Source organism: Megalobrama amblycephala, linkage group LG20 (assembly GCF_018812025.1).
Source record: "Megalobrama amblycephala isolate DHTTF-2021 linkage group LG20, ASM1881202v1, whole genome shotgun sequence".
NCBI classification, from domain to species: domain Eukaryota; kingdom Metazoa; phylum Chordata; class Actinopteri; order Cypriniformes; family Xenocyprididae; genus Megalobrama; species Megalobrama amblycephala.
Window position 1 is genome coordinate 20,025,847 of NC_063063.1, and position 26,652 is coordinate 20,052,498.

At 35.7% G+C, this 26,652-nt stretch overlaps 1 protein-coding gene across 1 annotated transcript in view; it reads right to left on the reverse strand.

The window, feature by feature from the left end:
* Positions 1-8,133: 8,133 nt before the first annotated feature.
* The window catches only part of myo1d (myosin 1D), a 91,996-nt gene continuing 73,477 nt past the window's right edge, over positions 8,134-26,652 (reverse strand). Inside the window, exon 22 of the mRNA XM_048169777.1 lies at positions 8,134-10,028. Coding sequence (XP_048025734.1) covers positions 9,872-10,028 — 157 coding nt within the window. The 3' untranslated portion in view covers positions 8,134-9,871. The remainder of the gene's footprint in view (positions 10,029-26,652) is intronic.

The window sequence follows — 26,652 nt, forward strand, 5'->3', positions numbered from 1 at the left end:
CACACAAAAAATTGATATCTTGAAGAATATGGGTAACCAAACAGTTGTTGGACCCCATTGACTTCCACAATGGAAGTCAATGGGGCCCACTGTTTGGTCACCCATATTCTTCAAAATATCTTCTGCTGTGTTCAGCAGAAGAAAGAAATTCATACAGGTTTGGAACAACTTGAAGATGAGTAAATGATGACAGAATTTCCATTTTTGGGTGAACTATCCCTTTAATGGTCTTTCATGGAACCATTGAGGCCAATAAAGAACCTTTATTTTTAAGAGTGAAAACAGTTCTTCAAAATATCTTCTTTTTTGTGTTGTGCTGATGAGAGAAAGAGTGTGAGTAAATTTTTAGGCGAACTATCCCTTTAAAAAGTTCCTACATGGGTGGAATAATCAATGGGATATGTTTCAGTGGATTATTCGCATTCGTACATTTTATAGGAAGCAATGGGTGATGCTAATGTTGTTTAAAAGGAGCAGTGAGCGCCTTTAGCAATGGCAATTGAATCATTTTGGACCTGAACACAAAGAAAAAAATGCCAGATTTGAGTGTACCATGCGCTCTAAAGTAGTGAATATTTAAAAGCACTGACCGAAAAGACTTCAAAAGACACAACGAGATAAAAAGAACAACACAACAATGAATGTGGACAGGACTCCAGCTGTTGTCTAACTGACTTCTGGACACTTTGCACCAATATCTTTGCCACCACTGTCAATAGAACTGGAGGTTGATTCCTAATCAACAGACACTTGAACTTCTGTGTCCATGAAACCAGACACACACTGAATGATAAACACACTGCTGTTGAAAATGCTCTGTTACAGCCATTTGCAAAAAGGGAAGCGTTGGGCGTGTTTATGTCCGCAAGCCACAAACAAAGAATAAAGGGAAATGACTTTGAGGCCAGCATTGCACAGTGGCTGTTGATATAGATGGTGAAGAGGTTGTCAGGACATTTGTAAGAAAGACCTACTTTATTTTCATCCATGATACAGAGTTAAACAGACCTCTCCTGTGGTTTACATCTCTGAAGCTTTTTCATTTTTTAAAACGACTGTATTCATCTGAATGCACACACAACCTGGATGAAGTTAAGTACTTTGAGTTTTTTAAGCCGACTGTATACGTGTTTAGGGAATGAAATTTGAAAAACTAAAAAATAGTTTATCTTGCTATGCCTGCTTCGATGAGCCATTGTTTTGTCATTTCGTTTTATACTCAGACTAGTTTCAGCAGGGGGCTCTGTACAGAAAAGCCTGTAAATGTATCAAAAACAGTGCCATACCTTTGATGAAAATCACGTAGGTCTAAAAACACATACCAAAGGCCGGCAAAGTTTGGAACGGTAGGATTGTCATTAATAACGAGTATCTATCGAAATCGTAATTTATTGTTATTTATTAATTATTTTCACACATTTCTCTCTTGCATTTAGAGATTTTAGTAACGTGTTGTGAAAAAAAACGAGTTTGATGGCTACCTTTTGGTGAGAATGAAGATTACGGTTAACGCGCATTTGCATTTGAATGAATTATTCGAGGCGATAACGTCTATAAGAGCTTAGTTTTAAACCATTTTCAAATCTGAGAAACACCAAGGTAATTCATCATAGTGACAGACGATCGGTTTCAATCGAGGTTAAATACCTGAAACCAATTTCTCTGTGAAGTACTGTTGGGATGTTCTACATATCAGCACTGCAAAAGCAATCATGAGTGATTATCCCATGACAGCACACGCCAAACACAAGCTCCGGGCATTAAATTGGATGAGATGTGGTCTATTTCTGGAGATAAGCAGCATATTTCTTGTTAAAGTACTAAACGATATTACTAACTGCCATTTGCAGACACACGTTAATGACATCAATCGAACTGGACCTTGGATATTGGAAGGGATTGCGTGTTATATGATCTATTTGCCCACTTTAAAACATCTCAGCAGTGCTAAATTGTGCATGCTTTCTTTCAGTAGTTATGTATCTCTTTCTTTATAGTCAACAAAAAAAAAACAACAAAAAAAAAAAGAATGTGACAGTCATATAAGCAAACATTATTATGTCTCTCTGTTAATTCATGCAAAAGCCCGTTCTTCTCATGATATGAAAGTGGGATGGATGGATTCTGTGCGACTGCTCGCCCTGCTGCATTGCTTTACGTGACTGGAGGTTAAAGGATGCCAATAATTTGTTCAAAAACGTGCCAGGAGAACTTTGGATATGGGACTTGCACTTTTCTGTGAGATATTTGTATGAGGAGACTGCAGGGGTTGGAGGTCGCGGGGGTTGAAGTGGGTGAGCCCTGTTTCACCGCTTGCCTGCTATTATTTGCCCCCGGCCCACAACAAATGTGCCATTTTTTTCACTTGCATCACAGAGTAGTCCTTTGAAACCAAGTACAACACTTAAAAAGAGAAAAGATTAAAACTCCTGTCAAACTCTCTCTGTATCTGTTGTGTAATTCTTTGTAGAACTGAAAACAGTGTTACAAAAAAGAATTGCATGAGCGTGTGTGCGAGCGAATGCATTTGTATCGAAGAATGTGACGTGTGTGTGTGTGTGTGTTAGTTTTCTAGGATCAGAGCATGGCCGTGCTTATTAGAGGGTAGGACTCTATAGTATCGGGCTAGAGTTTGACAGGCGGGCGGGTGGGAGGGAGGGGGACGGATCTGTTACTGTTTTGTTCTTTTAAAAAAGATGAAAATCTGTTGCTGTAATTTTTTGCATTTTGTTTCTGCTTATTTTTATTTATTTTTGTACTGTGATGAAAATAAAATGCACTGATCGTTAAAGATAGACCACGGTGTGGTTGTTTGAGGAAGGCAGGATTCACAAATGAACACTGTAATTCTCAGCTGGACTGTCCAAACTGTGCCTAGTCACATTTGGGCACAGGGTTGTTACGTAACCGCAGCTTAGCAACATGAAAACTGGCTGTTTACCAACATAACATCCTTCTTTTCAATTATGTGGTCTCACATTGCCATAGATTGGTTTAGTTAGGATAATCGTAGCTTCTTAAATGATAACATTTCCTGACTATAATGGCTGTCACTGGAACTAAAAGATTCACAGCTTAAAGGGTTAGTTCACCCAAAAATAATGTCATTAATTACTCACCCTCATGTCGTTCCACACCTTTATTTGATTAAATCTGATGGCTCAGTGAGGCCTCTATACACAGAATTGTAAATCTCAAGACCTAAAAACATTTAAGAGTTCATGAGAGTTCAGTGGTTCTACCTTAATATTATAAAGCGACGAGAATACTTTTTGTGCAGCAAAAAACAAAACAAAATAACGACTTTTCAACAATATCTTGTGATGGCCGATTTCAAAACACTGCTTCGGAGCTTTACGAATCGAATCAGCCAAAGTCACGTGATTTCAGCAGTTTAGCCATTTGATAGGAGATCCAAATCACTGATTCGATTCGTAAAGCTCTGAAGCAGTGTTTTGAAATCGGCCAACACGAGATGTAGTTGAAAAATCGTTATTTTGTTTTTTTGGCGCACAAAAAGTATTCTCGTCACTTTATAATATTAAGGTAGAACCACTGAACTCACATGAACTGTTTTAAATATGTTTTTAGTACCTTTATGGATCTTGAGAGTTACAATGACATTGCTGTATATAGAGGGCTCACTGAGCCAATCGGATTTAATCAAAATATCTTAATTTGTGTTCCGAAGATGAACAAAGGTCCTACGGGTGAAGAACGACATGAGGGCGAGTAATAAATTACATTACTTTCATTTTTGGGTGAACTAACCCTTTAACAGCAGAGTCGTAAGTCTTTTAACTATATAGCAATATAATCATATAAATGATGATGATTTAAGTGTCACTCTTCCCAAATTAGACGATTAAGCATATATTCAGGAATAGGCTGTGCCTCTATATCCACACTCTAAAAAATGCTGAGTCAAAAATGGACAAATCCAACCGTTGGGTTACATTTTTTATTTATTTATTTTTTTTTAACCCAGTGGTTGGGTTTGTCCATATTTGACCCAAATTTGGGTTAAAACAACCCAGAATTTTTTAGAGTGCAATGATATAATTATAATATGTGGGTTTTTGAATGAATGAACAAACCCAATTAGGGATTCACAGCATCATATGTGAAAAGATATATATCATTAGAAAAACTAGAAAGTAGAAGAGTTCAGATGCAAAAGCCGCTAAACGCCATCTCTGTCAAAAATGAGATGACATTGAACGAATGCTTACGGCACGTAGTTCACGTTCAACAAATCACGTGCTTCAAATCCTCTAAATCGCAGCGTCAGCCCATTCAGAAATATCGGTTTGTTGGAAAAAGCCTCTAGACGCCACTTCCCTTTGGCAGCAAAAGCCGCAATATACCGAGAACCAATCAGAAGGCGCGAATCGAATCATATGATTCCGAGCGGTTTCAATATAGAGTGCCCCAGGGATGACGCGTTTTTGTAGGCAAAACCCGGAAGCGAGTTAGCATTTTAGGACTTCCGGTTCCAACGCCGCAAAGTCTATGGGTTTTTTGAATGGGTTTTTGCTAAATCGCCTGAAATAATGTTTGAGGACGCTTGGTGGTGACGACGTTGATCCGCGACCATGGTGTGCTGTAGTCCGTTTATAGCCTACTGTTAGCCTTTTATATCTGACGACTTTATTTAGGCTTCAAAATCTATAAATGTTGTGTTAACTTGTAAAGATTATCTTGATAGACAAAACGTGTAAGTGTCATAACCCTTTGTTAAACACAGAGCTTATTTTCTGCGATTTTCCAAAAGTCTATGGGAAAAATGAATAGGCTTTCAGTCGAGGGAACCCGCGATTTTTCAACTATTTACCATGTCTTGTCCCAAATAGGTGGATTTAGAGGTTTTTGCAAAAAAAAAGCACAAGTGGATTTAGCTGGTTTTGACGCAAAAGAAAATCTAACTTGTTAAAAAACAATAAATTGTCTAGAGTGACATTTTTGAAAAAAAGTTATTTTATTCACTAGCTAATAACCTTATCATTACCTTTAAAATGAAACTCCTGAACTTGATCGTAAAAGCCTGGTAAAAAATGCTCATTTTAAAGAAAAGAAGTCTGATGGATTTAGAGGGTTTTGCATCTGAACTCTTCGAATACTCCCTAATTTATATTACTGAGTTGAAGACATACTAATAAAAAAATAAAAAGATATAAAATGCCACAAGGATTCAAAACACTGAAGAAACGTCCAAATTCACCAGAATGAATCGGGCTTTCCAAAGAGAGCTGTCTGTTTAGGATGAACTGATTCATTTGAATGATTCAGACTGATTCAAAGCTATGCTATATGTTAAAGAGTACACTAAAAAATGCTGGGTTAAAAACAACCCAAGTTGGGTTGAAAATGGACAAACCCAGCGGATGGGTTCAATGTTTGCCCAACGTGCTGGGCAATTTTATTTAACCCAACTGTTGTTTAAAAATTCCTATATGGCTGGCTTAAAATGGACCCAAAATAGGTTGGAAATTAAGAATCAGACATATAAGAGGCAACAATAATAATCAAATTGTGAACATTTATTAATAAGCAATTTAATAAATGTTTATTGTGTAATTATTATTCATTAAACTTACTAATGTTCATTTATTAAACATATTAATATATGTTCATTTCCAACATGGGTTCATTTTAGCAAGCAATACAGCAATTTTTAAACAGGTGAGTTAAATAAAACTACCCAGCAAGCTGGGCAAACATTTTAACCCATTCGCCGAGTTAAAACAATCCAATTGCTGGGTTTGTCCATTTTCAACCCAACTTGAGTTGTTTTTAACCCAACATGTTTAGGACGAAAACGATTCACTAGATTAAACCGAACTTTCCAGAGCTACACATGAATGGAGTACAGTTTAAAGACAGCATGAAACAGAAGTTGCAATGGTCGTTTCTTCCCTATTGTGACGTATATCCGAGTGAAATGGCTTCACGAACAGGAAAAAATGTAGGGCGGGACTTGATTTTGTCGATTGGATCATTGTAGTTTGCTATTGCTGTGATGTCATTTGAGTGACAGGTTGTCCCGCCCTTGTGCCAGTAAACACATCAGAGAAGAGAAGAGAAGAGAAGAGAAGAGAAGAGAAGAGAAGAGAAGAGAAGAGAAGAGAAGTTATTTTGATTAAAGATTATAAGGGCACATGAGTTTTAAAAAAAGAAACTGTGCACAGCCATGGATAAATATTATATTCCATAAAATATAAAAATTACATTTTTTATTTCATGGTGATTTTAACTCTGTAGTTTCATCCAGAACAGGAATAAAGATCATTCATACAGATGCTAAATGTCTATCATGAACTTAAGAACTAGCACTAAAATACCCATGTATGAGAATAAACAGTGTGATTGCTGTCAGTGGATCTGCTGTAGCCACGCTCACAGCCTAAAAGATTGACTGGTTGAACCGTCATCATCAACATCCCAGTGGCAAACAGCTGCTCTCCCTGGATTTATAGCCATGTGCAGCAAATCAATGAAATAATGACAATATATCAGTGTGATGGAGCAAAAGCCTCGGAGCAGACACTTCAAGGGCATGTTTATTTTCACGAGCAGATATCTGGTACAGCGTTTATTTGATTAACAAAACATAATGACACCTATGATAAATCAGTACTAAGAATTCTATGCAATTTACATTTTCAAAGTGTAATTGTTTGGTTTCCATATACAGTACAGTCCAAAAGTTTGGAACCACTAAGATTTTTAATGTTTTTAAAAGAAGTTTCGTCTGCTCACCAAGGCTACATTTATTTAATTAAAAATACAGTAAAAACAGTCATGTGAAATATTATTACAATTTAAAATAACTGTTTTCTATTTGAATATATTTCACAAAGTAATTTATTCCTGTGATGGCAAAGCTGAATTTTCAGCATCGTTACTCCAGTCTTCAGTGTCACATGATCCTTCAGAAATCATTCTAATATGCTGATCTGCTGCTCAAGAAACATTTAATGTGTACAATTGTACAAAATATTTGTGTACAATATTTTTTTTCAGGATTATTTGATGAATAGAAAGTTCAAAAGAACAGTGTTTATCTGAAATCTAATCTTTTGTAACATTATAAATGTCTTTACTGCCACTTTTGATTGATTTAATGCATCCTTGCTGAATAAAAGTATTCATTTCTTTAATTCCTTTTCAAAAAAATAAAAATTCTTACTGACCCCAAACTTTTGAACGGTAGTGTATAATGCTACAGAAGCTTTGTATTTCAGATAAATGATGTTCTTTTGAACTTTCTATTCATCAAGGAATCCTGAAAAAAAAAAGTACACAACTGTTTTCAACATTGAAAATAATCATAAATGTTTATTGAGCAGCAAATCAGCATATTAGAATGATTTCTGAAGGATCATGTGACACTGAAGACTGGAGTAACGATGCTGAAAATTCAGCTTTGCCATCACAGGAATAAATTACTTTGTGAAATATATTCAAATAGAAAACAGTTATTTTAAATTGTAATAATATTTCACATGACTGTTTTTACTGTATTTTTAATTAAATAAATGTAGCCTTGGTGAGCAGACGAAACTTCTTTTAAAAACATTAAAAATCTTAGTGGTTCCAAACTTTTGGACTGTACTGTAATAATATTCATGTCTGTAAATTACCAATGGTTAATTATTGCATTAATATACAAATGAAAAAGCTCTTTTTTAAACAAACACACTATAAACTGGATTCCCTTCTCGATTTGGTCCAAGCATGTGTAACATCTTTCAAAATTTTAAAACATTTTAAAATATATTAATTAAATAAGAGAAGTATAAAAGTAGGCACATCATTTGATCAGATCAGGCTAAATCTACAATATTAACCAAAATGAACAGGTATAATTACAACAAAGAACACAAAAGATCTGGGAACTGAAATTATTCGGCACATAAATGAAATCACCGGGGATCACGACAAGAAGGAAAAAAATGATTATATATTATAAAATGGTAATATATTGCATGTCAGAAAAAAGCAGACTGCTCCATCCACAAAATGGGCTGGATTGTATGCAAATGAACAATCATGTAACTCAAATTAAAAGAGTTTCTATCAGGTTTAGTGTTTGATTCAAGAAAAATAGACCTTCACATCTTTTAGAAAATGCTGTTAGTCCATTTATTGTGTTCATGTCTTTGAGCTAAAAAACAGGTGTCCGAGTTTATCTTCCTAAAGTACTGTTTTCATGCTTTTACTGACACACTTCAAGAGTCAAGAGAGAGAACAGGGACTGATGAAGAGGATGAGAGAGTGTTGAGAGAGAGAGAGAGAGAGAGAGAGATGGACAAGACATAAATATTCCTTCCTATGCAAAAGCAATTTAAAGAGAGCCACTGTTTGAAGCAAACATAAGCAGTAAAGCAAAATGGAGATTACGTGATCGGCATTCACATGTAGCCCGGCCGATCACTTGCTCATCAGTAGTAGTGGCTCACTAGCGAATCCACTTCCCCCATTTTAATCACACACAGTGGAACATCACTGACACTACTGATGTGAGCTTAGTGATATTTTTGGCCATGAGACACGATCCTAATTAACTGATAAAAAGATCTCTAGCAACTAGCCATGAACAAAACAATGAAACAATTATGGAAAACAGATTTATGCAAACGCTTAGAAATAAAGAACAGAAGTCAGTTTTCAGTTTGGCACTTTCTTTATCAGTTGCGAAAGCTTCAAACTGGGTCAGACATCTTGGGAGTTTCTACTCAGAACTCTGTTGATTTTGTTCTATGAATCAATACTGCTCTCTTTCTCTCTCATTTGAACACATTTATACACAAATGTGCAAGTTCGTAATATCAACACAGCTGTTTGCTGTGTTTTTCAAGCGATGTTGACAATATATTGAAATATGACTAGATATAACTGGAAAAGTAAAAATGGACCCTAATTGAACAACTATTATCTTGTGTTTTTGGTGACAAATGCATTTTTGGCTCATGTAAAATGGCTTTGTAAACATTTGAAGCAAAATGGCTTTATCAGTACAGAAATGGTTGAAATAACTTTTTTTTTGCTATAAGCCAGACTAAAGGGACCACTATTGGCGGCAGGGTCTATTATTTAAAAAATGGCAATTGAAAATAACATTGTCACCATCACTTCCTTCTCTGTGCCGCCCCGTCTGATTCTACTCCAAGATATGTGAAATATGTGAATAAATGACAGTTCTCCTCCTACCTACATTATATATATAGTGCATATACAGTACATTATATAAGCTATATCAAATATACAATGTGCTATAAATGACCAGCTATATGCAGAAAAAGAGAATGGTTTAAATTACGAGAGAGTTTAACGCTCCTCTCAGAGCAGTTAATGAGTTTAAGGATATGATCAACACATCCCGCTCAAGAACATCCGATCAAATTCAGCAGCAACCGCAGGACTGCTTATGATCTGTGCAATACGTCGGGACACAAGCAGAGCTATTCTTCATCCCGCATGAAGCGATGATCAAAAACCAACATATTCCCTTTTAAGGAAAGACCTCAAAACACAAGTTAGATGTTTTTAAAACCCTTCGTATCCTGTTCCTCATAAATATTACATTTATGATTACCCATCATTTTGGTTGTAATGTTTAATAAATAAACAGAGCCGGGTCTGGTAAATCTTCTTTGAGGGTCTATCTCACTACTTCCATGTCATCTTGTAAATAATCTAAACTGAAGTTTGGAATTTAGGGACAAACTTATATTCTTCCTTGCCTGTCTTCAGGCAAATTTGGTATGGCTTCATTTCTGAGGTTCAACTCAAAAGATTTGACTAGCAAAAAATAGATACCCTGCTGTCAATGTCCGGTTAAAGGGGCCTTTTTTGGATCCCCGGTCCTCTAGTTGCCTGGCACTGAGAGAATGTATCCCGATCGGCTCTTGGTGAAGTCTGGCTGTGATTGGTTGATCTTGGTTTCCACGATGATGGTGCACTTCCTCCCATTCATACTGCAGTGAATGGGGCTGACAATGTTCACCTGTAGCTTCCTCTTCTCACTAGAAACAGAGAGAGAGAGAGAGAGAGAGAGAGAGAGAGAGAGAGTCATTGAAATATTCCATATGTTCTTGTTTTTGTTTTGGTCCACAGAGCTCTGTGTACTTGTCGCATCTGGTTGGCTGTTTCTGGGTGGATGGGCATTTTACGCCAGACTGTCTCACTGAGGGGATCAATGAAGCACAAGAGTAATTGGCTGAGAGAGAGTGGCTGAGTTTTTAGAGAGGGGTGAATGGAAAAGAAAAAGTTCAACTGTATCACACACACTGTGCAGACTGTGAAGTCAATAGATACAACCACTAAAAGCCTCATTACACTCAGGAAACCTATTAGCTACATTTATATATATATATATATATATATATATATATGTCCTCACATCCTAACGGAAAGCTGTATTTCGATATTGTACAGCCATTTTGAACATGAAATTGAATATTCCAGGTTCAGTAGTACAAATCGAAAACAACATGAATTTCCACTCGTATCGTTTTCTTTAAATGCAAGTAAAGCCACACAACACAAACAATATGTGTGTTAACATTATTGTAGAAGAAACAATAGTTTGTGTGTGTGTGTGTGTGTGTGTGTGTGTGTGTGTGTGTGTGTGTGTATATATGTAAAGTTATATCCAATATCAGCCTTAAAATGACCAGAAAAATGACAAGAACAATTATGGATCAAATTATGGATACACAAGTTTTAAAGGGGACCTATTATGCCCCTTTTCACAAGACGTAATGTAAGTCTCTGGTGTTGCCAGAATGTGTCTGTGAAGTTTCCGCTCAAAATACCCCACAGGTAATTTATTACAGCTTGTCAAATTTGCCCCTATTTGGGTGTGAGCAAAAACACAGCGTTTTTGTGTGTGTCCCTTTCAGTGATGCGTTACTAACGCCGTTACTTTTTTCAGTAACGAGTAATCAAATGAATGACTTTTTCTCCCGTTACAACGCCGTTACCTTTACTGGCAAAAAAAAAAAAAAATGCAGCGTTACTATAATTGAGCTCACTGAAGCGGTTTTCATCCGAGTAGGCTCTCTCTCAGCCATAGGACCTGCAAAGTTTTTTCTCTGGTGTGTGCTGCGGTTAGTCATACACAAGTATAATTTTAAACTGATAATAATGAACTATGCTCTGTGTGTGTGTCTGTGAGCATGCGAGCTGAGCGCGAGCTCAAACCAGAACCCTGACATCCTAGATCGAAAATATGTAAAATAAGTTTCTTCTACTCAACTAGTTATTCATTTAAGCAATTAGTTGACTAATCACATTTATATTAATTTAATTTCTTAAATACTGGAGAGAATAAACCATAATAACGAGCGTTTACGTAATACAGTGGACTCAAGCGCATGCATAAAGCTTGCCATAAAGAACCGGCAAAAGTAATAATTATGAATGTGATAAAACACAGCAAGGAGACATTTTAATGGTTTATTAATAAAGTAATGTTTTCTGAATCAGTGTCAGCTGCGAAGATGAAGTTGACATTGCTGACTCTCATCATCTCCGCATAGCCGCGCCTAGAGAGAGAATGCACATTTCATTCGGTTTAGGCTACATGAGTAGCCTATTTCTTTTCGTTTTTAGATATTTCAAGCTTTCTATAGATATTTTTCTCATGTCTGTGAGCCAAGCAGCCTATACGCTGAGTTTCGGTTCATGTAGCAGGCTGTAAGACGCGCTCCAGTTCACGCGCCAATGATTGCGCCCGCGATCGCGATTGCGCCATGATTATATTGTATGCTATATTTGCTTCTTATTTATTAAATCCAGGCAATTGGTTGATGAAACATTGATTAAAATGAAGATACAATTTTTACAAAACGAAATTCACTTTAAAGAAAGGCTTTCTACAAAACAAAACTTAATGAAGTGGTCAAAATCATGTCTGACCCACTCCATGTCTCCCGATATATTGCACATCTTATGATGCATCTTACTCATGCTGTTCACTTTTCATAATCAAGTAAATTAATTTAAAACATAACATAGGACTATTTAAACATACATATGAACCTACATTTTCTTTAATGGCTACCAACATTGTACAGTACAGAGAAATTTCATAAGCAAGAGCGGATCATGAGTCACGAGTCGGATCAAGAATAATTTTATTCTTAGACTTATATTTAATATTAGGGGCATCCAAGTTATTTGACAAATTTTTTTAAAGTAACGTAATAGTTACTTTCCTTGGTAATTAGTTACTTTTATAATGATGTAACTCAGTTACTAACTCCGTTACTATTTGTGAGAAGTAACTAGTAACTATAACTAATTACTTTTTGAAAGTAACGTGCCCAACACTGGTCCCTTTAAATGCAAATTAACTGCTGTGCCCCCCCCCCCCCTTTCCAAAAGAGAAAATGGTCTGTGGGGAGCTTTAACAGCTCGCGCTTCGGTTGCTCAACAACAACAAAGCTGGAGAATGTCACACAGCCAAAATGACGATTGTCAGTAATGGTGTTCAGCCTTATATTGTTTAAACCAGAGTTGGACACTGATGGAGAGACTCAGAAAGAACTTACAACTTTTAGACTGCAACTAGACGTTTCTGAATGGTTAGTGGATAAATTTATGTAGTTGCTGTGGAGTTGATTCAACTCATTGACTAGCATGTGCCATCATGTTAATCTTTTGTGCAAATCCAGCGTTGAACTGACTCTCGTTTGTGAAGCAGTCCGGCGTAAAATGATGGCATGGCAACAACACTCTACTATAACTCTTCCTCTTCTCTAAAGAAGTGGAAACTGGTACACCGACACCGTTGCTGCTTGCGAAAACAAAATGGCGGAGCCGTGGGTAGAAACATGCAGGTTAAGGGGTGGTAATATTACAGTAACTTCCCATTCCTATGACACTAGGGGAGCGAAATCTGAATGGCTCTTTTTTTCACATGCTTGCAGAGAAAGGCTTACCAAAACGAAGTTACTGGGTTGTCCTTTTTGACATTTTCTGGGTGGCTAGACGCACCGTGGACCCGATTATGCAACTTAAACGCGGAAAAAGTCAAATTTTTATGTTATGTCTCCTTTAACATAAGAATTAGTGTACAGTATAGGGCTGGGCGATATATATCGCATGCGATTGTCACGCGCATTTCGTCAGTAAAGCCGGGTCCCTGATTACCGCTAAATCGCCATCACCTGCTTTCAAATGGAGCGGCATTTAATAGACAGAGCCGTAGATCACTGAAAAGCCACGCAATATCGCGCTCATATCGCAGATGAATCGCCTTCGATAATGAACGCGATATTGCGTGGCTTATCAGTGATCTACGGCTCTGTCTATTAAATGCCGCTCCATTTGAAAGCAGGTGATGGCGATTTAGCGGTAATCAGGGAATCGGCTTTACTGATGAAATGCGCGTGACAATCGCATGCGACATATCGCCCAGCCCTAGTACAGTAAATGCTTTTACTATATAAAAATTATAAATTTCTGCATTTAAATCCTCTAAAACTGGCCCCATTTACTTTTTTAGTGTAGGTGTTTAACGGTTTGTTTTAAAAAAAAAAAATGAGAGAAGAGTCTAAATAAATTCACAGATTCTGTCAAGCATTGATCTTAACATATACTGAACCCAGAATATTCCTTAAATAAACTCACATGAAGAATTCTTTAACAATAACCTCCTCAAACTCAGTTGTAAACATTACTGAAGGTTTTATCTTTGTGTTTATTATAGTAGAACCACAACAACTCAATCATCTTCTAAATTAGAAGTCTGATTCAGAGGAGTGACCTTTACCAGGCAGCTTATGTAAGAAATCATGCAGATGATAAACTCTCCATAAGTTACTGTACCAGCAGGATGCTCCACCAGACGTTTCTATGGCAACCCAATGAACCCCATTATTTCTGTTGGCTGCTCCAGTCAGCCAACAGACTGTCTAAACCAGCATCAATCTCTCCTATCATTCACAATCATTTTCAAGGGTTTATAAACTCTGTTTTTACTCAGTGTACATGGTATAAAGTATACAATTCCTTCAGCTTCCTGTTGAGGCAAGAAAGAAAGGTCAGTCGATGAATTGCTTGAGGTGTAGTGGAGTTTTGATTGTAGCAGCAGGAAACGGCATGAAAACTGTAGATTTCCCCATACTGTGCGTCTCTCTGTGAGCCAGAATCTCTCACACAGTGCTGGTCGAGCAGACAGCTCTGCATGGCCCACTGGAAAATCAATTCTTTCCAGCCCTCCTCTCCCCTGTGCCTGTGCCCTTCACGCCAACTGACTCACCACCTTTGAGGCCTGCTCTGCTACCCAGAATAGAAGGAGTGTTAAGGGAAGGTAAAGGGGGAGGGGAATTGAGCACTCAGGAGATGCAGAGGTAACTGCTAAGTACCACTCAAGTCCAGTTGTCTATTGGCAGACAGCATCATGACTGTGTCTGTATATATAGCTCTTCTCATTCACACATTATTCTGTGATTTTTCAGTTGGGGGAAATTTTCAGTCCCAAAGCATGAAAGACAGTTTCTGACAGTTTCTGGTTTCTACAGACACAAAATGACACCAACAAGTATTTTTGACACTAAAATCACACACTATATCAAACCAAGTAGCATTTATTTTAAAAAACGATTTCCCAAGCATGCTTTGCAAGAAAACATTTCACCAAAAAATAAGTTTGTTGTACTTGTTGTAAAATGATATTTACAGTACATCATTTTAAAGAAATTTTATGTATACATTTTATATAAATTAATATATTATTAAACTATGCTATGTATGCGTGTAAACATGCACATATGCCATGTGTCATCATGTGTTTGCAGATATATTTGGTCATCCAAACCCCTTTGACAAAATATTTTCTTGAAGTAAAGTAACCCCTGAAATTTAAAATTCAGTAATTTTAACACACACATATATATATATATATATATATATATATATATATATATATATATATATATATATATATACATACATACATACATACATATATATATATATATATATATATATATATATATATATATATATATATATATATATATATACACACACACACATATATATACATATATATATTTTATTTTATTTTACATTTTTTTTAAAATACATTTTATTTTTCAAATTATTTATTTATATTAGTTTTACATTGGGAAAGTATGACATAGTGTCTCCAAATACTTTGGGACCACTTTATATTAAAATGACCATCAATGAATTATTAAATGAGCCCTAACTGACACTTTCTCTCCTACTGCCACACCAGCAGATGCAACTGAGGTTCAGAAAGCTCTTAAACAGTGTCTTATGTTCACTATTCTGCATCTGTATTTATCTGCAAAAGCAATTTTGGCTCTAGTACTGTAGATTTAGTGGGTCGAGGAGAGAGGGAAAATGGGAGGAGAGAAGAATGAATGTGTGTCTGCAACATAGTGACGCCCCACCTACCAAAATAGCAGATATGCCCTTGGGCTAATCCGTCTTTACATCCTCAAAAAAAAAAAAAAACTAAAAAGTATTATGCTTGCTGTGCACTTGAGAGAAGAGAGGCAGCATCCCAGCATCCTTCACTTCATACCACCCCACCCCAGTAATCAGACTGCACTGCCTTTCCTCACATGGTGCTATCACATACTTCACGTGTCTCTCACCCTTGCTCTCTCTCTGTCATTCACACACACACTTTCTCAGGCTGGAAGCACCTTTTTGAGGTTGCTATTATTAAACCTTGTCCTAGGGATTAGAATAGAGAGCACATGTTGTGATGGTGGAAGTAATTTTTCACCATGATCCCTAAATAAAAACTACGGAATAAATCCGGTCAAATTATACCTCATTGATTCATTAATGAACAATTAAGCTTTGCTACATTTGATTTTCATTGGCATTTAGTTGATTTTCAATGTGTGAAATCTACCAAAAGGAACATGATGTTCATTGAAGCACCAGCACCGATGATGAATAAGCTGAGTAGATAGATTACTGTAGGAAATATAATTATTCAGATTCCTCAAATCTGTCTGTGCTGTAAAGCCCGCCCTCTAAAACTACTATTTATCAAACACAAGCAGGAGCTTTAGCTTCTAATATGTATCAGATTAGTGGCAGGGCTTCATTGCCTTTGCTCTTTTTCACAATTTTAAAGAGAGCTGTTAAGGAGGAGATTACAAAGTAGGTCATTTAGAAGAACGGGGAGAAAAGGCTTAGCAAGAAGAAATATTGATCAAAGCTGGGGCTCTTCTCAAAGAACAGCAGGCATGAATGCGAAAGAGGGAAACGAGAGTGAGGAGGGGAAAAGAGATAGAGGGATGAGCAAGTAAGTGAAAATGAGAGAGCTGAAGTATAGGACAGGGAGAAAACAATGGACGACAGAGAGGCCAGACCTACAGGGACAACAGTTAAAATGTTGTGTCAGGTAACCTAAAAAATGTGCCTTATGTGGTAACATCTAAGGGTATGTTTACACGACAACGATGTACTAAAAATGGAAAAGTTTTTCCTTTGCGTTATTGCATACAGACGACAACATTGTCAAAATGATCCCCGTTCACAAGGATCCTCGGAAAATACTTCAAACGCTGTATTGTTCATGCCAGGCCAGTAGTTGGCGATGTCACTTTGTAAAGAAACACTACGTGCCTATAGACTAAACACGTAATATGCATTCACATGACGTCACCTTTTTCAAAAATTCTTTTTTTTGTTGTTTACATGGAGACAATAAGAGTATAATTCTTAAAAATTTGCACTTTGAATCCCGTTTTCAAAATTTTTAGGCCCTTAAAACGCTGTTGTCGTGTAAGTGAACGGCTAAAACGCACAAAAAGTTTTACGTTTTTAGTTAAAAATGGTAAAAGTAATTAAAAAAATATATGTATAATGCATATATTATTATATTTAAAGGTGCCCTAGAATTAAATATTGAATTTATCTTGGCATAGTTGAATAACAAGAGTTCAGTACATGGAAAAGACATACACTGAGTTTCAAACTCCATTGTTTCCTCCTCCTTATATAAATCTCATTTGTTTAAAAGACCTGCGAAGAACAGGCGAATCTCAACATAACACCGACTGTTACGTAATAGTTGGGGTGTACGCCCCCAATATTTGCATATGCCAGCCCATGATCAAGCCATTAGACAAGGGCAGAACGTCTGGATGTGCACAGCTGAATCATCAGACTAGGTAAGCAAGCAAGAACAATAGCGAAAAATGGCAGATGGAGCGATAATAACGGACATGATCCATGATATCATGATATTTTTAGTGATATTTGTGAATTGTCTTTCAAAATGTTTTGTTAGCATGTACTGTTAAATGTGGTTAAAGTTACCATCGTTTCTTACTGTATTCACGGAGACAAGAGCCGTCGCTATTTTCGTTTTTAAACACTTGCAGTCTGTATAATGCATAAACACAACTTCATTCTTTATAAATCTCTCCAACAGTGTGTAATGTTAGCTTTAGCCACGCAGCATAGCCTCAAACTCATTCAGAATCAAATGTAAACATCCAAATAAATACCATACTATGATCCGATGTATGCAAGCAGTATGCATGATGAACATCTTGTAAAGATCCATTTTGAGGGTTATATTAGCTGTGTGAACTGTGTTTATGCTGTTCAAGGCAAGCGCGAGCTCCGGGGGAGGGGGAGCACGAGAATTAAAGGGGCCGCAGCTTGAATCGGCGCATAGTTAATGATGCCCCAAAATAGGCAGTTAAAAAAATTTATTTAAAAAAATCTATGGGGTATTTTGAGCTGAAACTTCACAGACACATTCAGGGGACACCTTAGACTTATATTACATCTTTTAAAAAGAAGTTCTAGGGCACCTTTAAATATATAATAATGACAAGGAAACCAGACATATATAAGGGTCAAGGGTCAAATCAATCATGAAGTTTTGGATTCAAAAAAACTCTGGTTAAAACGGCTCTTAATATACATCAAAGAGTTAATAAACATGACTCTAATATTAATCAACATGATTCTAATCAGATCAAATCAGGAAGTTGTACATACTTCCTATGGAATATCTGCAAGATTTCAAGCTTAACAGACACCTGCAGATCTGCTCATTGACTAAAGACAGACCCCTGTGTTCCAGTTATCAGGAAGTGAAATTATCAGGCAGCAGGTGCTGATGTGCATCAGTAATATTTAGGTGATAAGTTTGCTGATAGAGTGCAGATACACTTCCTGTTGAGAGTTCACAGAGACCAAAGTGGGATGGAAATTACCTGTGCTGAAGGTTTAGAATCAATAGAACTGAATCTGATGAACAGCAGGTGTGTAGGGTGCAGTATGGACCTAATAATCTGAACATCTTCCAGACTTCTCTCCCCATCTCTGGGAAGGTTGAAGAAAATTATTAACTGATTCAAAGTAGACAATCTGTTCCTCAATAGTCACAATACAATAGGACAGATGCCCCATGAAAATCAGCACACTTTATACATACGCCACCCATTGTTATGAGCCCTGCTGGCTACTGAGGAGACAATGTCACTTCCTGAAAGAATCCCCATGGGAGCTGCACAATCAAAATGACATTTTTGGGTGGGACAATACACTAAAACAGTCTGGGTCCATTTCTGGTCACTCAAATAATCCTGACTGGTAATGGGAGACACTTTTTAAAAATCGACATGCTGATATCATGATATAAAGGCCTAATAGCAAGAAATCAATAGTGTTAATGCAGATTTCCCAGAGCATGGTGGGTTGCACTTCATTTGCAGCAAGAGGCTGTTGCTGGATCTAAGCATGACTTACCAAACGTCCAGATAATGTCTATTTACCCAAGCTCCTTACTGTCATTCATCAGTGTCTAAACATCAAAGCACAGAGTAAAGCCTCAGCAGAGGATCACTGCAAGAGGGTCAGTGTAGGTGACAAGTGAAAGAGTTAGGTTAATAAGATGATAGAGATGTGAAGGAAAAGAGGATAGACTGAGAGGAAATGAGAGGCTGACTGAGGATGAAGGTGCTTTGAGTGATTTTGGATGTTTTGCTAACTCCACACCATTTCTCCAAAATCAAGCTTGATATCAGCAAAATGACTGACAGAAAGAGGTTGACTGGACAGAAGAGAGATGGACTGTTTTGCTCATTGACTAAAAAGGCTGTTTCTTTGACTAGTTTGGAGTCAGTAAGATATGTTAAATGTTTTTGAAGTGCTTATGCTCACCAAGGCTGCATTTAATTTAATTTAAAAAATAGTAAAAAAAAAAAAAATACATTTTAAAATGTTATTTATTCTTGTGAAATTTTCAGCAGTGTTACATGATCCTTCAGAAATCATTCTAATATTTGGTGAAAACAAGAAACATTTATTAGCTATTATTAGCTGTGTTGTTTAATTTTTTTTTTTTTTTTGTGGAAACATACATTTTTCAGGATTTTATGATCAATTTAAAGTTCAAGTTGAAAGAAAAAACATTCGTAATATTATTAATGTCTTAACTGTTACTTTTGATCAATTTAATGTATCCTTGCTGAATAAAAGTATTAATTTCTTTCTAAAATAAGAAACACATTACAAAATTAACTAGCAAATATACACATTAATCATCAGATACATACTTAAATTAAGTCTTTATTCTCTGGAAAACTCGACTGAAGTATTGATGACACATCCTGCACTACACAGATTTTCATCCAATCAAATGCTCTCTCCTTCTAGCATCATCTGAAATGACTAGTATGGCTAAATGTAACAGAAAACCTTCATTACATTAAAACAGCACATTAAAAAAAAGGAACGAGTCCTTCAATAAGTATTGTCCAAAACTGTGTGTGCTTTTAAATTCAGTTTAATTCCTGCATTTTAATTAAGGTAGCAAACAAGAAGGAAAATTCTAATTTAATTCAACTGATTTAAATCAAGTAGAATTAAAATAAACAGAAATTCATATAACTTAAATAAGTGTAATTTTTAAAAGGATGGACTATACTACACTATAACGTACAATATAATACTATACAAAAGGCCAAAAGCCAAAAAAATAACACTAATAACTGTAATAATGAGTAATATTGTAGCAGTAATAGAAGCAAAATAGTCATAATAGCAGCTTTAGAAATAACGTGTAATTGTATTAGTAATAGTAACAATAATAGTAGCAGCAATTACAAAGACAGAAACTGTAATTATGGTAGTGGTGTAAAGATAGCAACACAAATGTTAATGTATAAGCATTTGGTTATGTTCAGTTAGTGAGTGGAGATGAAATGAGAGGAACAGGAGGTGAGGTAAAATGGCTGTGGAGACATTAGATGCAGAGCAGGTGAGAATCACACAGACGAAAAGAAGGGAGAGGAGGGGGTTGTACATGAGCCAACTAAGCATCCTCCCATAATCACATCTCTGGCTGGTTGGAACACAGAGAGTGAAAGAATGTAAGACACAAGGGCAGTGGGGGTGGAGCGGTGTGAGAGAGAACGAGACGCAGCAATGCAGAGCTAGCACAGGAGAAAGTAGGTCAGATTCATCCACTCCAATTCAAACGCACACTAGCACAATATCATATCCATCCACCAACACTCCAACATCCATTTAAACCCCCCAACCTGTTCGTCAGCTAAGCCTTTCTCTCCATCAGTTCAGTTCAGGATGACTAAACACACAAACACATCCAGCTCATTAGATAGCACAAAGCTAATCTGACAGAGAAACAGCAGTTTACTGTACGTACTTGATGTGTTTGAATTTTCTCCAAAGACAAAATATTCTTATGATAAAGTAGATGAATGTCATATTGAATGTGTACTCTAAAAAACAGATTTATTCTGAAGCACTGTCCATAGTGGTGAAGTTTCCTCATTGTGTTTTTGAGTGCTGTGTCCATTTATGGAGCTGGTAATACAGCATGTGTGTTAATTAATTGTTGTGATTGATTGATATGTTGTGCCTGACAGTGTTTAGTGTTCAATTTTTTATGTCTGGAGTTGTAGTTGCACCACCTACTGGAATGGATGGTGAAGTGCTGGATGGGACACAGGAGAGCAATAGCGGTTGCTTCAACTTTACCGTAATGATAATAGACAAAAAATAGTAATAATAAATTAAAGATACACAACATGTTCTGGTTACTGTAATATTGTACACATAGTATATTATTATACACTATATCATTCAAAAAGGTGTAATATTTAATATATATACTTTTGTTCAGCAAGGCTGCATTAAATTGATCAAAAGTGACACATTTATAATGTAAATTTATAGTAAAGACACATTTATTTTACAAAACATTTCTAATAAATGCAGTTCTTATGAAATTTCTGTTCATCAAGGAATCCTGAAAAAAGTGTCATGGTTTTCACAAAAATATTAAGCAGCACAACTATTTTCAACATTGATAATAATAAGAAATGTCCAAATCAGCATATTAGAATGATTTCTGTAGGGTCATGTGACACTGAAAACTGGAGAAATGGTGCTGAAAATTCAGCTCTAACATGACAGGAATAAATTACATTTTAAAATATAATAAAATGGTTAACAGCTATTTTAAATTGTAATTATATTACAGAGTGTTACTGTTTTTACTGTATTTTGATCAAATAAATGCAGACTTCTTTTAAAACATAAAAATCTGTATTGACTCCAAACTTTTGAATGGTAGTGTAAATACACTATAAAAAAATATAGAGGTCTATTTTGAGTCAATAGTGTAGCATAAAAGGTTCCACCTGCCTTAAAACTTCAAACTGTTGACTAAAAAACAAATGCAGAGGAGACTTTACCACTGAAGTGTGTATGTATGTACATTGGAGATTGCAAATTCCCATTTTTTTTTTTTTTTTTTTTTTTTTGCTTGGATGGGGTGAAATGAGATTTCCCTCTGCAGCCTACTGTAAGCGACTCATTTACATACAAATTCCAGTATAATCACTGCAACAGGCAATTCATAGCAGCCTTTACCTTGGAAGGATAGGCAAATGGAGCTATTTAGAGAAGCATTGCTCCCTCTCTCTCTCTTTTACTCATTAGTATTCTAAACCGGCAGGCCAACTAATGGACTAAATATCAGACAGACATGGATAGTCTAGTTGCTATGGGAACTGCATCTGCAGCACCAAGAGTGAGGTGAGGTGAGAAATACAGAGGAAAAAAGAAAGAGAGACAGAATGAGAAACAGAGCTAGTGGAGGCTCAGATAAATAATGGAGGACAAAACAGAAGAAGGAAAAGCAAAAATGAAGCACTGGAGGGACAAGAGGGGTGCAAACTGGACAATCTGGAGCCTGAAAGAGCTTTCAGCATGATGATTGACCTTGCTGAAGGACACAATGGTTACAGCCAGCACCTCAACACAAAGTCGCTGGCAAACAGACTAATGAGGCCTGAAAAAAACATTGCATTATTGTGTGCATTTATAATACAGCACATTAGGCACAGAGTAGCTTTCTTGCTGTATCATGCCCGCTTCTCATTACACTGATGCTAGAACACACACTTAAGCCAGCAAGTGTCTTTGGAATTAGAAATCTGATCCCATCAATGGAAGAAATTCACTTATGCCTCTGCTCTGAAACTCTTCTCTCAAAGTCATGATCGATTTATAAAGAACGAAATGTGCTGCAGCACAAATTACGGCCTGGACAGAGATACTCTTATTCATGTTATATTTTGTGTTTTTACACTGACAACATAAATGTGTTTATGTGCAATTTTATACATAGGAAACTCGTATTTACGATAATTCTGTGAGCACGTGAAGGCAGCATTATAGGTTTATGGAGATTATTGCAATTTATTTGGAAGAAAATGATTAGCCACACTGTAATGTATCACTACCGTTCAGAGGTTTAGGGTCAGTAAGATGTTTTTGGATGAAGTATCTTATGCTGGCTAAAAACAGCAATATTGTGAAATATTACAATTTATTTATTTATGATCTATTTTTAATTTATTTTAAATTGTAATTTATAGGCAAAGCTGAATCTTCAGCATCATTACTCCAGTCTTCAGTGTCACATGATCCTTCAGAAATTATTCTAATATGCGGATTTGGCACTCAAAAATATTTCTCATTATTTTCAATGTTGAAAATAGTTGTGCTGCTTAATAATTTTGTGGAAACTGTGATACATTTAAAAAGTAAGATTCTGTGATGAATAGAAAGTTCAAAAGAACAACATTTATTTGAATTATTTATTTAGTTTTTACTCTCATTTTAGATTAATCTAATGTGTCCTTGCTAAATACTGACCTCAGTAACAGTAGTGTAGGAACAAATCATGTTTAACTCAAACCAAATGGCTAAAACTGAAATTTAATTTAAAGGATTAGTTCACTTCTGAATGAAAATTTCCTGATAATTTACTCACCCCCATGTCATCCAAGATGTTTGTCTTTCTTTCCTCAGTTCAAAAGAATTTTTTTTTGAGGAAAACATTCCAGGATTTTTCTCCATATAATGGACTTCCGTGGGGTTCACTGGGTGGAAGGTCCAAATTGCAGTTTCAGTGCAGCTTCAAAGGACTCTACATGATCCCAGACAAGGAATAAGGGTCTTATCTAGCAAAAGATTCAACATTTTCTAAAAAAAAAAAAAAAAAAGTATATACTTTTTAAACACAAATGCTCATCTTGCAGTAGCTCTGCGATCCGCACGCATGACATAATCACATTAAAAAGGTCATGCGTGACGAAGGCGGAAGTACAGATCCAGTGTCTACAAAGCAAACATGCAAAGATTAAGCCAAACGCCCTTTACAAAAAAAAAAAAAAAAGGTAAAACAAAGATATCAGACGATTTTGTAGTTGGAGGAGAAAATTAGATGAAGTTTTTCGCCCTTTTGTGGTACGTCATACGTGACCTTTCAACGTAATGCGTGGCACATCGCAGTGCAAGACAAGCATTTGTGGTTAAAAATTATATAATTTATTTTTTTTTTTAAATGACAGATCGTTTTGTTAGGCAAGACCCTTAAGGCCTGTACACACCGGGACGAATATCGCATGCGTTTATCGTCAGCATTTTTCGAGACGTTTTTTGTGTTCACACCCAAGCGATTTTCACCGGCGATGCGCCGAGTGAAAGTGCAAATTCACTCCCTGACAGTATGTGGCACTTGTGCTTAATGGTAGTGCAAATAAACATATGATATTAATAAAGTTAAAGAAGATAAAAAAAATATAAAATGGCATATATATATATATATATATATATATATATATATATATATATATATATATATATATATATATATATATATCAGAGGTTGCGTTAGACTTTAACATTGTCCGTCATTTTGACGGACAGGGTCGTAAAAATTCCGTCATAATCTATTACTACCCGTCATTTTAATTTCATATTTTAATTATAATAACACATTTAATTGCTTTTATTTTTGTTCACAAATAAAAGCAATTAAATGTGTTATTATAACATTTGAACAAAAATAAAAGCAATTAAATGTGTTATTATAATTAAAATATGAAAATTAATATGACGGGTAATTCACACGCGAAATTTCTCTGTAACGTGACTGTTGTATAGGCTACGTGTTGGTAGCCATTAAAGAAAACATAGTTTCATATTTATGTTTAAATAGTCCTATGTTATATTTTAAATTCATCTATTTGATTATGAAAAGTTAACAGCATGATGCATCATGAGATGCGCAGTATATCCGGAGATATGGAGAGGGTCAGACATGATTTTAAACACTTCATTAAGTTTTATTTTGTAGAAAGCCTTTCTTTAAAGTGAATTTCGTTTTGTAAAAATTGTATCTTAATGTTAATCAATGTTTCATTAACCAATTGCCTGGATGTAATAAATAAGAAACAAATATAACAGACAATATAATCATGACATGCATGGAGGCGCGGGCGCGATCACTGGCGGGTGAACTGGAGCGCGTCTTACAGGCTAAATGAACCGAAACTCAGCGGCTGCTTGCCTCACATACATGAGAAATATATCTACAGAAAGCTTTAAATACCTACTTTAACGAAAACGAATTAATTCAAAACGAAAAGAAATAGGCTACTCTGATTATGTAGACTAAACCGAATGAAGTGCATTCTCTCTCTAGCGCATCCATAGATGATGAGAGTCAATATCAACTTCATCTTTGCAGCCGACACTGATTCAGAAAACATTACTTTATTAATAAACAATTAAAATGTCTTCTTGCTGTTTTGCGCATTCATGAGACCAATATCGATTCGTAAACCATAGTCGATCTCTTGGTTGGCTATGCTGTTTTCAGTTGATGATTAAACAGTGCATTGTGCGCCTCCCATCCAATAAATCGCAATAGGCTTAACGCTTTGTGTTGCTTTTGATATGGAACAAAAGTCTCAGATTTCAAATTCTGTCCATTTCATTAAGAAATTCAAGCAATAAATACCGTTTTGGCGCTCTTTAATGTGGCGTGATAGAGAGTTGTAGCTTCTGGGTACTCGCCTGTGCGTTATCAGTATCAAACGCATAGCAAAAGATTCGTGCCAGTTTTTTTTTGTTCTGGATCCAGTGCTCTGCTGCTACATTGGAGCGCACTCGCCACCAACTGGACAGGGGTGTGAATTACAGTTACAATTTACAGTAGATCACCCTCAGTGTAATCTGTCACCGTGACGGACGGCCTTCAGATTTTTCCGTCATTGATAAAAAAAATTCCGTCAATGACGGAAAATTTTCGGTTAACGCGACCTCTGATATATATATATATATATATATATATATATATATATATATATATATATATATATATATATATATATATATATATATACACACAGTACAGTCCAAAAGTTTGGAACCACTAAGATTTTTAATGTTTTTAAAAGAAGTTTCGTCTGCTCACCAAGGCTACATTTATTTAATTAAAAATACAGTAAAAAACAGTAATATTGTGAAATATTATTACAATTTAAAATAACTGTGTACTATTTAAATATATTTGACAAAGTAATTTATTCCTGTGATGCAAAGCTGAATTTTCAGCATCGTTACTCCAGTCTTCAGTGTCACATGATCCTTCAGAAATCATTCTAATATGCTGATTTGCTGCTCAATAAACATTTATGATTATTTTCAATGTTGAAAACAGTTGTGTACTTTTTTTTTTTCAGGATTCCTTGATAAATAGAAAGTTCAAAAGAACAGCATTTATCTGTAATACAAAGCTTCTGTAGCATTATACACTACCGTTCAAAAGTTTGGGGTCAGTAAGAATTTTTATTTTTATTTTTTTGAAAAGAAATTAAAGAAATGAATACTTTTATTCAGCAAGGATGCATTAAATCAATCAAAAGTGGCAGTAAAGACATTTATAATGTTACAAAAGATTAGACTTCAGATAAACACTGTTCTTTTGAACTTTCTATTCATCAAATAATCCTGAAAAAAAATATTGTACACAAATATTTTGTACAATTGTACACATTAAATGTTTCTTGAGCAGCAGATCAGCATATTAGAATGATTTCTGAAGGATCATGTGACACTGAAGACTGGAGTAACGATGCTGAAAATTCAGCTTTGCCATCACAGGAATAAATTACTTTGTGAAATATATTCAAATAGAAAACAGTTATTTTAAATTGTAATAATATTTCACAATATTACTGTTTTTACTGTATTTTTAATTAAATAAATGTAGCCTTGGTGAGCAGACGAAACTTCTTTTAAAAA